Source organism: Oratosquilla oratoria, chromosome 3 (assembly GCF_046742065.1).
Source record: "Oratosquilla oratoria isolate Oo_2021 chromosome 3, ASM4674206v1, whole genome shotgun sequence".
Classification (NCBI taxonomy): Eukaryota; Metazoa; Arthropoda; class Malacostraca; order Stomatopoda; family Squillidae; genus Oratosquilla; species Oratosquilla oratoria.
Genome location: NC_134779.1, coordinates 41,291,709 through 41,309,052, shown reverse-complemented (window position 1 = coordinate 41,309,052; position 17,344 = coordinate 41,291,709). Strand labels below are relative to the sequence as shown.

Below are 17,344 nucleotides of genomic sequence, written 5' to 3'. Positions count from 1 at the left end.
TAACACATGTTCTTTCACTCTCCGTACCAATAATTTATGTCCTTGACCAAATTCCATCTCCAAGACGTCTTACATTTAATCTTCAAGGACAACCCTCACCTGAATCGAATCATCTGTCTATATTCAGACGAAAACATAGAAAATATGCTGCAGTTGTCGTGTCAGCGGGTTGCACCATCACATGATGAACCAGACTAGGCCGCTTCATAATGCATAAGAATATGAGTGTAGTTGGAAAGGCATATGGGAGGGTATTAACTGAGAGGATTACAAGAACAGGAGTAATTGGTGAGGAACAGTGTGGGTTTAGGAAAGATAGGGGTTGTATAGATCATATTTTTGAGGTAAAGCAGATATGTGAGAAAGCTTTAGTAAAAGGTAAGCATGTTTTTTGGGCCTTTATGGATTTGGGAAAGGCTTACTGCAGGATAGACGGGAAGGCACTATGGGAGGTTTTGCAGATAATTGGGATTGGGAGAAAGCTATTAAGGCTAGCCAGGAGTTTTTACGAAACTAGTAGAGCCTGAATTAGAATTGAAAATGCAAAAAGCAAATAGTTTCAAGTAAAGGTGGGAGACTGCATCAGGGCTGTCATGTCGCCATGGCTGATGGGCAAGGAACTGGAGAAGGCTAAAGAAAATGGAGAAAAGTGGGAGGTGAGCCAGTTGTTGTTTGATGGCGACACTGTGCTTGTGGCAGGGTCAGAGGGATTAAGGGAGTTAGTGACGGAGTTTGGGAGGGTATGAGATAGGCGAAAGTTGAAGGTGATGGGTAAAAGATGACGAGATATACAAAGGGAAAGGAGAGCAGCGAGATGGAAATCAGGAAAGAGGCTGGAGGAAGTGAATAGCTTTAGGTATTCGGCGTCGCATGTGGCAGGGCAAGGAGGGGAGGTGGAAGTAAATTGTAGGCTGAGAGAAGCAAGTAAATGCCTTGGGGGATTAGAAAGTGTCACGAAATATAGGCATTTGGATGCAAAGAGGGGACTATATGAAAGGGTGATTGTGCCGTCGACGCTGTATAAGGCAGAGGACTGGAATTTAGGAGAGGCAGAGAGGAATTTTTTTAAGTGTGTTTGAGATGAAATGTCCGAAAAATATGGTAAGGATTACAAAGTTGGGTAGATTGAGAAACGAGGTAAATAGGAGAGCTGGGGTGGAAAAGATGGCAGATAGAGCTGAAAAGTATTGGGATGGTTTGGACACATGGAAAGAATAAAGAAATATTAGTAAAAGAGGTGTGAAAGGTAGAGGTGGATGGAGTGAACTTGAGGGGACGACCGAGGATGAGGTCGATGGATGAGGTGATAGGGGCGTTGAGCACGGAAGAAGGCTTGGGGATAGGGGTGAGTGAAGAATGGTTGTGTATAGATGATACTGTGTTGCAAGAAAGGGTGGAGATGATAGGAAATGGTTATGTATATTTTGACGTAGCCCCAAGGGATTTCTCCCAGTCTCCTTTTCTGCATAAGGGAACGGAGGGGGGGGGGGTCGTCGATAAAATGAAGCGGCCTTGCAGTGGATGTGTTGTGTCTTGTTGCATTGCTTCTGACCCAGGGCACTGGGCAGGATACAGGGATGACCCGTCATCTATGAGGAACTAAGATAGAGAGGGAGGAAAGGGTGGTGAATGGGAGTAGAATGGGTGGGAGTGGGTGCTTGCCTTTTGTCTAGGCTACCTCCCTTTAAGAAGGAAAAAGCTCTTAGTATGTGTGTGTATTATATATATATATATATATATATATATATATATATATATATATATATATATATATATATATACACATATATATACACACCAAAAGCTCTTTCCCCCCTATAAGGAGGGTGACCAAGTTAAAGCAATAACCCACACCAGACATAATTACCCCCTTTCATCTTAGCGCCTTGTGGATGATGGGTCATCCCTGACCCACGTCACACTGCTTGGGTCTGGGCCAATAAAGCAAGGTACAAGTCTTTCACAGCCTGTGCTGGTTTACCCTCACAGCACCAAATTATTATTAATTATAATTAGCTTCGCGATCGATATTGAATGATTAAAAAAAAACGTTAGTTTTAACAATCGTCCTTGCTATTATTATTGTTACTATATTGATTATACATACATATACCAAGGGTCCCCCCTTACAAGGGAGGTAACCAAAGTCAAAGAAATCCACTCCCATCCATTTCATCCCCACATACTCCACTCCCATTCACCATCCCCTCCTTCCTTCTCCTGGAGCCATGATCAGTTACCATTAATATTATTTTCCTTGTGCTTGTTATTACTGTTTGTATAATTCTTGGTGTTATTAGTAATGTTTTCGCCAATATCAACATATCGTCAATAATGGCATTTATCATTATTATTATCATTGTTATTTGTCATCATTTATGAACGCACCCCCTATTACACTAATCAACCACCATGACCTTCTCCATTGGCTACGGTAGACGCAGCCTCATTTGCAAATTATACGACATTTTACTGTTAAGAAGAAGAAAAAATCGTTACCTGACCACAGAAGTTTGTCGAGCAGTTTACCACAAAGATTCTTCGCAACAGATGGACACAGTCGACAGGCTAGGCTCCATTTGAGGTGATCTGCATAGTCGGTTTTTTGCTACGGTTCCACATAGGCAGCTGATCACAGTGACTACCTGTAGCTGTTTGGTCCTGCGACGATGATAAATCAACCACCAGCACACGGCTACTTTCTTCGTGCCACACTCAAAAGGAAAATAAATAAATAAAAACCCGGGGCCAAAGTGATGTCAGTTCAGCCTGAGTAATTTACGGCAGTAAATCACACGGTAACTTGCTATGCGGCAGTTCTTCGAGGTATTTCACAGATGCTGATCAAAGGATCTAGAAAAGGAATTCTGTGCAAGACTGATCGCCAAACTCATACACAGTAATTGGAGGCCAGGGGTGACGAAATGCCCCGCCCAAGGCACACGTACAGAGTCGTTTGACCCTTTTTACTCACGCCCTCAGCAGACGCCCATCATGCCTGCTGGCGGTGGCATCTTTTACACAAACTCATTGTCGGCACCCTTGGCGACTTCCTCGCCAGCAGATGAACATCCTCAGTCGCCCACTATTTACTAAATTCCTCGCCGATTGCCACACCCCCGCGTGCCCCTATACGTTCTCCGACAGCAGCGTATGCCTCCCATTACTCACACGTTGTTCGTGCCAAGTGACTCGGCTTTGCAGCCCGCGTGCGTCCACCTTATGCCCGACTATAACCGACACTGCTGCTGCTGCTGCGTCTCGCAACGTTCCCGCCCGCCTGCCGCTCTGCTGGCCACGCCAACTTACTGTAGGTACGTGTGCTACCATATGCCCAGGTCGTCGCGAGCCAGCAAACCCTTCGAGCAGCCAACAAGGCCACTGATAACCCCCCAACACCCCTTGCTTCAACCTCCCGCCATGCCAAAGGTCCATTGTCAGTCGACCAGGGATGTAGACCGATTTGGTTAATATGGGAATTTTTGTGCAACGCATTTGGCAAATACCCCGACAACATTCGCCCTGACGAAGAAATGTGGAGACTGAAATGACGGGGACTGAAATGTGTTCTCATACAAGTCTATAAATCTTATCCATTCATTATTTTCGTTATGGTTGGGGACGAATACTCACTTAAAAAAGAATGCTGACCACTTTGAAATTATACTGCACCCCCTCTCGATCTGCTAACTTCCTTCAATCTCTACCAGACACCTGTATAACTCCACGTCTTGTGCAATAGTGTTCACTGTGATGGAAGCATTGGTGCTGACGAAATTCTAAAATTCCATAACGACACGCTAGCGACCATGGGCATCCGGAGGGGTTTGGAACTTTGCCGGTCGTTACGTATAATTTCGTTAATCTTTTTAGTCATAGAATATCAGAGTATGATTGATGAAAGTAGAAAACTAAGTCGTATTGATTATGTAAATATATGTCGTTGCAACCAATTTTACGTATCTTAATATAACTATTAACCATATAATTATGTATATCTTTAATTTTGACCCCCGTACAAAAATTCTTGCGGACGACCCTGCTGACGTTAGCGGGGAGAGAGAACATTGAAGTCTGCGTCGAAGAAGTAAAAAAAAAATAATAATAATAATAAAAAATAAAATAAAATAAAATAAAATATAAAGTATATGGGATTCAATGCAAAGAGAATTCCTTACCAGGCTGAATAGAATCGCCTGATGTTCACCAGGATAAAGTGCTTAAACGTGTCACATAGAACACAGGGCTAGTTTGGTCAAGTCTAAGCCTAAGTATGATCAAAGAATAAATGACAACTTTGTCATCAAGTGCAAAGTAGTTCTGGTACACTTGTCATTATGGACTATAGATTACCAGCGTTTCTGTCCTTATAGACTCACACCTCTGTCGTTGGTCCTTATACAATGGAATGTATAATTTGAATAAATAATAAAATACATACAAACATATACCAAAGGCTTCCCACCCCCCTTACAAGGGGGGTAGCAAAAAAAAAAAAAAAAAAAAAAAAAGGCATAAAAACTGCTCCCACCCATTCCATCCCTATCACTCCACCTCCCTCTCTCTTATCTTGGCACCTCATGGATGACGGGTCATTCCTGCATCTTGTCCACTGCCCTGAGTCAGAAGCAGTGTCGCAAGACACAGCACATCCAAAGCAAGGTCCCTTCATTAAATCGGCGACCCCCCCCCCCTCTCCGTCCCCTCATGCAGAAAAGAAGACGGGGAGAATCCCTTCGGGCTGCGTCAATTTTTTCTCACACATGCTCCCTCACCCCCATCCATTCCACCTCATGCATCACATCATCCATATACAACCATTCTCCATTCACCCCTGTCTTCTGTCCTCTCCCGTCCTTCCTCAACAGACATTCCCCTTTTCCCCAAAGCCCCTTTTACCCCATCCATCCATCTCATCCTAGGTCGCCCCTAATGTTCACTCCTTCCATTTCTGCTTTCCACACCTCTTTTACTAGTCTTTCTTCACTCATTCTTTCCATGTGTCCAAACCATCCCAATACTCTTTCATCCACCCTATTTCCCAACTCCCTTTCCACCCCCGTTCTCCTCCTCACCTCCTCATTTCTCACTCTATCTAGCCTATTAGCCCCTATCATACTTTTCAGACATCTCAACTCAAACACATTTAAACTCCTCTCTTCCTCTCTTATGTTCCATGTTTCTGCCCCATACAGTGCTGTCGGCACAATCACTTCTTCATACAATCTTTTAGCATCCATTCCCAAATGTCTATTCCTCATTACACTTTTTAATCCACCAAGGCATTTACTCGCTTCTCTCAATCTACATTCTACCTCCACCTCCACTCCTCCCTTTCCTGCCACATTCGCACCCAAGTATCTAAAACTATCCACTTCCTCCAGTCTCTTTCCCTTAATACACACTTCCACTCTGCTGCCACTTTCAGCCCTTGTACATCTCATCACCTTTTACCCACATTTATCTTCAACTTCCTTCTTTCACACACTTTCCCAAGCTGTCACTAACTGCCTCAATCCTTCCTCTGATCCTGCTACAAGCGCAGTGTCGTCCGCAAACAACAACTGCCTTACCTCCCACTTTTCTCCACTTTCTTTAACCATTTCCAATCACCTAACGCACCACCCCATCCATGTATAAGTTGAACAGCCAGGGCGACATAACACATCTCTGACGAAGTCCCACCTTTACCTCAAACCACTCACTCTCTCCATTTCTAATTCTGACACATGCTCTACTACTCTCGTAAAAACTCTTGACAGCTCCTAGAAGCTTTCCTCCTATCCCGTATATCTGCAATATCTCCGACAGTGCCTTCCCGTCTACCCTGTCATAAGCCTTTTCCAAATCCATAAAAGCCCCAAAAATCCTTACCTTTTCCTATAGCTTTCTCACATATCTGTCTTACCACAAGGATCTGATCTACGCAACCTCTACCTGTCCTAAACCCACACTGTTCCTCACCAATTACTCCCCCTGTTCCTCTTCTAATCCTCTCAGTCAAGACCCTCCCATAAACCTCCCCAACAACACTTTACAAGCTGATCCCTCTGAAACTACTACATTCACACTTGTCCCCTTTTCCCTCGTAAAGTGGAACTATGCAAGCACTATGCACAATAATAAACAATGATCTGGAAAATAATTAATAATAATAAATTGAAAAAGTTGATAATCACAACTGCATCCATAGTCACAATTTGCATCCAAATGTAAAACAAACTCTAGCCATTATTTGTACTGTTATCAACATGTTTGATCAATCAGTACTTTCATATTATATATATATATATATATATATATATATATATATATACATATATATATATATATACACGCTTCTGTCCTGTGACTTGGCATAGATATCAGTAATATCGCCAATTCTTTATCCATAGAGTAATAGTAACATTTTGCTGATTGGAAAAATAATCTAAGGCAGGTGACGCCAATCGCAAATTTATTTCAAATTTTATGAATTATCGTGTAAATACAACGTAAATTATGAATTGGTATCACCAATTATTATGAACTATTAATTTCCATTATCGTAATTTATTACAATAGATCATCGCCAATTCTTTTAAATATTGACAATATTTATTTACGCCAGTAATTGGCTATAGCAAATGATGTGGCAATATTTCCAAAAATAATGGTAAATGTTAATTGAAGAACGTTGTCGAGAATGATAGACGTTGACACATACAGTAATTAACAACTGAAGATTATTTGTAGATAATAATTGACAATATCAATGATGACAAATTATGAAAATACTGTCACAATTTTTGAATATTATTGTGACACCCGGCTCGCTGTCTCCCCTTCCCATTTTCTTTCGTCTGATTTCTCCCCGTTTCGGACTCCAATTCCCTCTCCTCTTGGGAATTACTGGAATTCTTAAGACCCCTAGTAACTATTTCTTGATATTTCTCCTTCTCCTTATCCTCATCAAATGTCGTGCCATTTTGACAATCAATTACAGTGCCTTAACGAAGTTGAGAGAAACTTCTATTTATTTAGAGTACCCCCCCCCCTTTAGATTCAAGTGTTCTCACACGACTTAGGCCAACGGTTTTCGCGCCCAAGCACAAAGCGACCTTGTTCCAGCTTCGTGCGAAACCCCCCCCCACCTGCGCGCTGCCACATATTTGTTTTAACCTAGGCAATTAGAATAATTAGGATCGTATCTGACACGCTCGTGAATAGTGTCTACCTCAAGGAACAATTGGAACTGTGTCATCTTCCACATGAACATTATTCGTAGTACCCTTCAACACTAGTGGCGGGAACGTAGAAGTATTGGCAACGTTGGATGCTAACTGGCGGGCATTTTTGACCTCACATGCCGCGGGACAGAGGTCAGTCTTTACATCGGGTTCAACAAGGGAGGTCGGGCCGCTCATTCTCGGAAGTCCAATCGTGTCCTTTCCTCCCTCATGTGACTATTAAGGATTTTCATCCTTAAGTGACGATCGAGTACCAAGTGACATCAAACAAGTGAATTGGGTACAGACCCCTCCCGCCAGAACTCTACAAAGTGCAGTGTACGATTGACCAAGAATACGTCGGTGAAGTGTGTCGCTTACAAAGCCCATCTCAGCGCCCGTCCTTAACCATCAAGCTACGAAGTCGGTCAGTTTCTCACTCCGATCCACACAAAAACCGTCGCCCCCCGCCCCCACCAGAAGCGGAGCCACGCCGGTCGGAACTCAGCAGGAGACCGCGCCAATTGAAGACGTATCCACACGCAAGACACACAAGTTAAGGTGTTTTAGTATAAGTTATAGCTAGTAATCGCGCGCAGGGAATAGCTAGGATGTATGTGAAATCCAGTTAATTGTTAACTCACATTGTTAATGACAAGTAGTACAATTCTAGTGTCTAATTATAGAATTAATCCATTAAAACTCACATTAGGAGTTCTGGGTTTCATTAGCCTAGGACGGTTCACTTAATGAGTTGCCCCATCACCCCCCCTCTTTGATTTACATTCACGCTCGCTCTGGAGGAAGCGCGAGTGGTCCCGGATGGTGATACAAATCTCCTGGACTTCGGTTCCCCAACTGCAGCTATCCTCCTCCTCCCTTCATCACTCACTTAAGGTACGTATTACCCACACCCCCTCATCCATCACCTCCTTCCACTGTCCAGTTTTAATTCGCGACAAATACTTATAGACAATTATTGCTTATAATATCTAATGATAATAAGGATAATAATCGATGGCAACTGACAATAACAAATTATATTGAATCAACATTACTGACGAATACAGTAATTTCATAGTTGACGCAGATACATAACAATAATTGATTATAAAAATTGACAGTGGACAATTACTACTAATTCATAATTATTCATTTCTCTCTAATGTTCAGTGTCAATTATAGTTGACGATCAAAACCAACGAGAAATTTTGCGATAAATCAGGATAAATAATAATTTGAAGTACCAATAAACAATGGTAATTAATTGACGACAATAATAAACGACAATAAATACTGACATGTGGCAACACACCACTACCGCAGTATCCCCTTAACGCATATAGCATTTTTGTAAAATAAAATTACTATAGTGTAAGAAACATTGTGTCCATGTTAATAAAATTATGTATTGTAAGTATTATTGCCACATATAAAGATAGTCCTTATAATGTAAAAAAGCATCTATATGTAACATTATTGTATAACTTGTACAGAGTAATAAAATATTGATTGTATATAATTTATGTAATGGCGGACGGGATAATTGGTATTCCGTTAAAGATGTAAATTGACTTAATCCTTCTGTGACGGACGAGACCTCTTACCATGAAGAGATAACTTGCCATACTAGACAAATATTCAATTTAAAAATTTAAGGTAATTGACAATAATTATCAGAAAAAATTGGTAAGAACTGATAATCCGTAATTGTGGATTACTTTTACAGTAATTGACAACAAAACGTTAATTGACGAATATTATTAGCAATTATATGATCAACAATATATAATTTACGGTAACAACTGACGATCAAAAAAATGTCGAAATTAATGGGCGATAAAACCGACACCAATAACTGGCTTCTTATAAAAACGATGGTAGACAAAAAAAAGGTTTGTCAGTCACACACATTCAATTCTTTTATCATCGGATAGCTTTTATTTTTAGAATTTTGAACTCCACAAATAAGTGCCGCAAAATAGTACTGACGTCAGTAGCAAATTTCAAATATATTTTTATTATTTATTTATTTATTCATGGAGGGGGGGGGGGCTGCGATGCAGAAGCATAACTACGCCTAACCTGGTAATTCTAAAGATGTTTCCCAGGATTGTATTTGTCCCCAGTTTCCTCGTCGCTCGCGATATACCGAGCAAGTGGGTTTGCCCCACACCTATCATAACTCTAATTTCCTTCCATGTCATTCTTTCCTTACACTAACTCTCCAAATCCCCCCCTCTCCCCATCTTACCTATCCTGCCCTGTACTACTACTACGTCGCTCAAAGTGCCGAGTGGTACTGCACGTGGTTGACGATACTGGTCACCCGGTGTGCGGGGATAGAGCCTGGGTGAAGAGAGCGTGCACCAGATTTTTGTCTTTGTGGGCGATGATGGATAAATCTGGCCGCTTCACCTACTCCTTGACGGCTCTTACATATACAAGTGTGCTAATCTGCACACACACACACTCGATGGCGCGGTGGTAGAGTTCCCAGCAGCTCCTACGGCGCGGCGGTCTGGGTTCAAATCCCGCCCAGGCCGGAAATAATTTCAGTATCGCTGCGGGGAGTTGGGTGTGTGTGTGCGTATAAGGTCACAACATTACCACTAGATGGATCATTTATGAGCTCAACTCTCTTCCGGGAGGGTAATAGCTGTCGATCACGAGTCTAACACGTGATCCAAGAGCATGGTGGAAAAACAACAACTATGTTACTACTTATCTCACCCTCTCACACGAAGTGGGAAGTGAGAAACCCCTGGTGGAACCAGCTCTGTCAACTGTAGCATATATTTTTTTTTTTTTTTTTTTTGCGTGGAGGGGGGGGGGAAACTAGCGCGACAAAGACCACACCTGGTCCCGGGAATCGAACTCGCGACCACTTGGTCATGAGTTCGACATTGTATCCACTGGACTACTGTTATCAAATAAAATATTGACGGTATTCGACGAAAAAGTATTGAGGACAATAACCGATGATAAAAATTATGACAACCATTTGTGATGAACTGATAATAATTGATCACTGAGATAAATATAAAATTATAAAAGAAAAAACCAACTGGCGAATATTGGCGGAAAATATTAACACCAATTTCATAAAAACTGACAACATATAGTTGGCGATAAAAATTGACGATAATAATTGGTCATAGAAATTGGCAATTATTAGGAAAATTGTCCTCATTCCTCCCGTCATCACCTCTTTGGTCCGTCCCACGACCTTGCGCCCTGCAAAGAGGTCCCATGGGGACACGCTTGCGCCACCCGGCTCTGTGACTCGACCAAAGCTTCCTTGAGGCCCACGGGTAGGACAAAGCATCCTTGAGGAACTCACGTGCGGTACCAGCCCCCCATACCCTCGGTCTTCATGACTCAGCAGCGTAAGAACATTTTGCGTCCGACTTCCTAGGCATCAAATTTGCCCTCGCACCAATTAAGGGCACGGGTCATCAACTGCCCGTATATATAAAGACCGGGCGAACACCGAAGATTCAAATCGTCTCTGACCATCACACTGTGAGCCTGGGTCGCTGTCTCTGTGCTTTCTCACCTCTCCCGCAAGCAGACCACCATGGGACACGACTTGAAACCCACAGTCGTCACCTCCGTCGCAGTATCTTTACTTTCCCCTTTTCTCGCCTTCGAGCGAGCCATATACCATTTGGCGCCCTACTTCATTGCTAATAACCCCATAACTCTCTCCATCAGAGTTTGCCTTCAAGCCAGCCTAACATTTGGCTGCCCAACGTGAGCACGGCTACAACCTAAAGTAATTCACGATAATTAGCGATAGCTATTTGCAATTGACGAAAACGTCATCGATAAATGACGATAATATACATATACATCTATATACATACATACTATATATAAACAATATATAAATACAAAATGAAAAATAAAAGGACACTAAAAGTTCATTACAGACGATACTTAAAAAAAAATTCCCTTCTCCAACGATCGAAATTTATGAGGATATTAATCAATTATAATCAACGAAATCAAATGAATATAATTGACGAAAATAATTTACTAGTTGACGTAATTGACGATGACTGTTGATAAAAACTGATGAAACTTGCGTTAACTGACAAGTATGTAATTCACAGTAACTGGCGATAGAGAATAATAAAATTTCTATTAAATATTAGCGATAGTTAAGATAATAAATGTACATTGCCAGCATTGATAGAGAAGTGATTGTATAGTATTGTAAGATAAAATAGAGAAACCCGCACTCAGAAATACAGGTCCCTGAGATAAGAAAGGCGTGAAGGAACAAGTCATATCACAAGTGATGATATACTTCCAATTTGCTGCCATCCTCTCTCCTTGTACATCTCATCACTTAACTTTTACCCACATTTACTTTCAACTTCCTCCTTTCGCACATCTTCCCAAGCTCCGTCACTTATTTCCTTAATCCCTCTTCTGATTCTGCTACAAGTGCAGTGTCATCTGCAAACAGCAACTGGCTTATTTCCCATTTTTCTTTAACCATCTCCCCTGCCCATTGCCTTTGCATTTACCTCTTGCTCCAACCCATCCAAGTACACATTGAACAGCCATGGCGACATGACGCATCCCTGGCGAAGTCTCTACCTCCCACAGTGCCTTCCTGTCTACGCTGTCATCTTTTCCAAATCCGTAGAGCACCCCCCCCCCACAAAAAAAAAATCCTTACCCTTTGCTAAAGCTTTCTCACATATCTGTCTTCCCACAAAATTCTGATCCACACAACCCTTGCTTTTCCTAAACTCACACTTTTCCTCACCAATTACTCCCTCTTTTCCTCTCAATCAAAACCCACCCATAAGCCTTCCTAACTACACTCAACAAACTGATCCCTCTGAAAATACTACACTCACATTTGTCCCCTTCTCCCTTTTAAGGTGGGGCTATACAGGCATTCCTCCAGTGCTCTGGCACTCTACCCTTTTAGACAAACATTGAACCTCACCAGCCAGTCCACCATCATTGTACCTCCCTTTTTTAAACTGCACGCCCATTTAACCCCGGTCCCCTGCATACTCTCATCATCTTAATAACTGCTTTCACTTCATCTTTTATTTCTCCTCCATTTTCCTCATTCACCACTGTCAATTACTTAGCACCTCTCACTGGAACCATCTTTCCCTCCCTATCCTCCACATGTGATAATGTAATGATAACACTGGTCAACAAAGAATTTGTCCCAAGGAAAACAATAGCTGTATCATGTTTATGCATGCAGAATCCAAAAATAATGTCCATTTTTTCCATCACCCACAGTTTTTATGTTCCACAGTATGTTAAATTATGTGTGTTACGTGGGATAAATTTTAATCAAGCAGTTGACAACACTGCATGAGATTGTTATATGTTTGGCAGTACTGTGCTTGAAGTGTTGGTGCGAGGTTGTGTAGAGCACATTTTTGTGGCAATAAATTTGTGATATTGTACAGTAGCGTACCCACCATTCACCTTCACAATGCCAAGGAACTGTATTAACTACTCAGACAATTTTTGCTTTATTTGCAGTGTATTGACATTCAAGTCACACAGACAGTGCTTCGCGCCATTGATTAAAAAGTGTTATGAATATTATTTTGGCTGCAAAGTGGGGGACCAGGATAAAAGCTGGGCTCATGTGTGTTGTCCAACCCGAGTCAGGTTTCTCACATCAAGGGCAAAAGGTTCACGCCATATACCTTTTGCCATCCCTATGGTTTGGAGAGAACCAAAAGATCATACTTCAGATTGCTACTTCTGCATTACAAATATAAAAGGTATAAGATCAGCATCCAAGCATATTGTAAAATATCCTAATTTATCATCTGCTATGAGACCAATACCTTACAATCAAGACTTTCCTGTACCTGACCCACCAAAACAAATGGAACTAAGTGAGGATGAGTTATGTGAGGTTATGGAAAAAGAAACATAAGACATGCACTTTCAGCCAATCTGTTCTTTATGTGAACCACATTCATTGAGTCAGGGAGATCCGAATGATCTTGTGTAAAATTCTAACTTGCAAAAAAAAAAAAAAAAAAAAAAAAAAAAAAAAAAAAAGAACTTCTTGCTTCCAGATTAAAGGATTTGAATCTTCTCCAGAAAAAATCAAAAGTTAGTTTTTATTGTAAGCGACATTGTCATTTTCAAGTTTTTCTAACTTGAGGATAGTGTGGTGTTTTGCAATCATGTATATTCTGTTATGGAGGAACTTAACCATAAATATGACAGGAATGGCGTTTGTTTATTAACTCTTTTAAAAGTGAGCCTGGAAGCTGTTTTGCCCCACAATGGAAACAAGTTTCCTTCTGTTCCTCTGGCCCATGCAGTCAACATGAAGGAAATATATGAGAGTATGAAGCTTCTATTGCAAAAAATTAAGTATGAAGAACATAAATGGAATATCTGTGGTGACCTAAAGGTTGTGGCACTTTTACTTGGAATGCAGCTGGGCTACACAAAGTTTTGTTGCTTTCTCTGAGTGGTACAGTTGGGATAAGAAAAATCATTATGAAAAGAATGTGTGGCCAAAACAATCTCTGAACCCAGGAGAGAAGAATGTTGTCAATCCTCCACTTGTTAACTCAGAGAAAATTGATCTGCCTCCTTTGCATATTAAGGTAGGGTTGATGAAAATTTTTGTTAAAGGTATGGATAGAATTGATAGGGATTCACATATTTGAAAAGTAAGTTTGCTAGAGTAAGTGACGCAAAAATCAAAGAAGGTATTTTTGTTGGGCCACAGATTAGGGAGCTGATGAGAAACCAGAATTTTGATGAAGAGCTAAATGATCTTGAAAAAGCTGCATGGCTGTCATTTAAGAAAGTTTGCACAGGGTTTTTGGGGAATTACAAAGCAAATAACTATTCTGAAATCATAAAAGAGCTATTGACATCCTACATGGCCTTGGGATGCAACATAAGCCTAAAAATCCACTTCCTAGACTCTCACTTGGACTTTTTCCCTGCAAATCTTGGCACCATCAGTGGAAAGCACAGTGAATTATGCAGAGTTCTCATATGCCAGTGAAGCTGAGCAAGTGAAGATATATATTTGCATTCAGCAAAGTTAATCAAGCCCTTCTAAGGTGTAAAAACTTGACAAATTTTTCCACACAGAAGTGGAGCCAAATTGTATTAACCTGTACTCGGTGAACATTTATGGAGCCGAGGCAGTTGACATCAGCACAGTTAGGAGATGGGTTCATCAATTCCAGAGTGGTGACAAATGTGAGAGATCTCAGTGGTCCAGATGGCCATGCACTGGCCCTTGCTTATCGCTGGCGAAAGTGCATTGAGAAAGGATTACAAAAGATTACAAAGGCAGAGCATGCAGGCAGGAAACTTTCTGGTCCATTACTAGGTCAGATGAAAATATATATATATATATTTATAAATAAAAGAAATAATTATGATGATAAATAAAAATTATAATATAAATAATAAGTAAAATAAATGCATGGGTATAGTTAATAAACAAACAGGTAAATAGTACATAATGATAAATAAAAATCAAGCAAATAATAAACAGACAAATAACAACAAATAAAAAAATAATATAAAATAAATGGCAGGCATTACAGCATCTTGCTTAGGTGTTTATCTAAACAAATCATAAATTTTCGAACTGAACTACATTGCACTGCCCCTGGAGGAAGTTTATTCCATTCATGAACTACACGGTTGGTGAAGTTGTTTCTACCCACTTCCAAATTAAATCTATTTCCTGACAGTTTGAGACCATTGTTTCTTGTCAGATTCTCCATGTGTGAAAATTTTGTCACTTTGATGTTGTCAATTCCCTTTAGAATCTTAACCCCTTCCATACGGTGCCGCATACGTAGGCGGCATGAGGAGCAAGTGGATATGCGAGGATGCCATATCGGCGTCTTGATTATATTTATTGTAGTTGCCCCTGCGTAATGACATACTCTCTAAACTGTCTTCATCACATTTTCTATGGTTATCAAAATTCACGGGTGAAAGAGAGAACGATCGATATAAGCGGTGACTATTTTATGATGCGAGTATTATTACGACACATCGTACATCTGGCAGCTAATGCTGCCCGTGAGATTTTGGCCCGTACTGAAGAGGTTAAGGCCTGTATCAAGTCACGTCTGAGTCTGCACTTTTTTTAGGGAAAACAGATTCATATGTTTTAGTCGATTTACGTATGATTTATTTTTGATATTTGGAATCAGTTTTGTGGCTCGCCGTTGTATTTTTTCCAATGTGTCAGTATCTTTGAGATTCAGTGACCATACGTAAACAGCATATTCCAAATGTGGACAAACTAAGGATTTATAAAGCTTGTTAATGAGAGATGGACTTTTGAAGTCAAAAGATCGCACAATCAGTCCTAGTAACTTATTTGCTTTCGCAGAGGCTAAAATACACTGCTTAGATGATTTGAGGTCTTTACTGATAATTACACCAAGATCCTTTTCACTATATACTTTTGTTAAATTTGTAATCGTACTTACTGTTACTTTTACCTATGTGCATAACCTTGCATTTACTTGTGTTAAATTTTATTAGCCACTTTTCAGACCATTGCTGTAATTTATCTAAATCTTCTTGAATATCTAATTGATATAAGTGATCATTTGCCATTCTGCACAGTTTTGTATCAGCAAATTTGGAAACAATAGATTTTAGTCCATGGTCTATATAATTTATATATACTATGAATAGAAGTGGCCCAAGAACAGAACCCCGAGGAACTCCACTCATAACATTTTTTAATCTAGAAGTTTTGCCATTTGAAATAACTGTTTTTGATCATTCAACAAATTTCTAGTCCTACTTAATAGGCTACCACTTACTCTGTGTGAGGCTAATTTAGTAAGTAGTCTTTCGTGGGGGACTGTATCAAAAGCTTCTGCAAAGTCTTAGATATATTAAATCTATATTGATTTTTTTTATTGTAAGTCCAGATGACTGTGTTGTAGAATTTGATTAAGTTAGTCATGGAAGAATATTTCTGCCTGAATACATGCTGGCTATCATTTATCAGTTATTTTCTAAATACATACACACATATATCAAAGGCTTTTTCCCCCCCTTACACAGGGGGGTAGCCACAAAGAAACAGGCATAGAAACCACTCTCACCCATTCCATCCCCTACATATTCCACTTCCTGGATGACGGGTCATCCCTGCACCTTGTCCACTGCCCTGGGTCAGAGGCAGTGTCACAAAGTACTTCTGACAAATCATTGGCGATCATCACTGGCAACGATAAATCTGCCATCTCCATGTAGTTACATGTGTTTTCCAAGTCGAAAAATGTGGTGTGAAAGAATAAACAATACATTTCCATCTGATCTTTTAATTCTGCCTCAGCACCAATCACATAAGAAAATTCTGTTATTCACAACATACGTATAAAGAAAGACCAACATATAACTGGTGAATAGAAAATGGAACTTGCATCTTACTTAAAAGGCAGGTAAGGCATACCCCTGCGAAGCATGATCAAGACACTAGACAACCTGTCTGAATTCTCATCACAAGACACTTAACGAATCTTGAGGAATTCACTTCATCTGGTCACATGCTCAACATTTGTGTGTACTTCTCCATTACATCAGAAGACTTGCATTGGAGTGACTTTGCATCTATCACAGGAACATTACCTTACAAGTCATCCAGCTGGTGGAAATAAAATAAATATACCATGTTAAAATACTACAAATAAGAAAGCAACCCCCTCCAATGTCTTAAACATACATATGCAATTTCTTGTACACATCTATATACAAAAATGGGATCACCTTAAATTTCTTCCCACTTCCCACAAAATATTCAAACCCTCCAGCTTGTTCTATCCCAAACTCCATTTCCTACATCTGCTTCCTATTTAACAAAAATTTATTATAGATATCTTTAAAGTTAGACCACCAGATTCCAAACTACAGGAATATGACATAAGAGTATATAAACTATGAAAACTCACCAGATCATCCAGCTCCTGCTCTTCCTCCTTCGCTTCTGTCTTGGGCTCTTCCTGGGCTTCAACTGAATAGAAAGCTGCTGCCTCTTCACTGGTCACATGACTGCTGCCTGTATCAGCCTCAGTGATAAGACCCAGTTTGTCTGTGGAGTAATGGAATAATTATGTAAATCA

General features: G+C 40.4%; 2 protein-coding genes across 7 annotated transcripts in view; both read right to left on the bottom strand.

Annotated features, from left to right (window-relative positions):
• The window catches only part of LOC143022075 (ras-related and estrogen-regulated growth inhibitor), a gene marked incomplete at its 3' end in the record, with an annotated part of 67,174 nt that extends 63,092 nt beyond the window's left edge, over window positions 1-4,082 (bottom strand). The window contains 2 exon segments of one of the 4 annotated variants that reach the window (XM_076180033.1): window positions 2,500-2,714; window positions 3,172-4,082. 4 annotated transcript variants of the gene reach the window in all.
• Window positions 4,083-16,530: 12,448 nt separating this feature from the next.
• The window catches only part of LOC143022058 (X-ray repair cross-complementing protein 5-like), a 63,377-nt gene continuing 62,563 nt past the window's right edge, over window positions 16,531-17,344 (bottom strand). For all 3 annotated transcript variants that reach the window (XM_076180008.1, XM_076180000.1, XM_076180015.1), the window contains 2 exons: window positions 17,174-17,313; window positions 16,531-16,869 (listed from right to left, as the gene is read on the bottom strand). In XM_076180008.1, coding sequence (XP_076036123.1) covers window positions 16,855-16,869; window positions 17,174-17,313 — 155 coding nt within the window. In that variant the 3' untranslated portion in view covers window positions 16,531-16,854. The remainder of the gene's footprint in view (window positions 16,870-17,173; window positions 17,314-17,344) is intronic.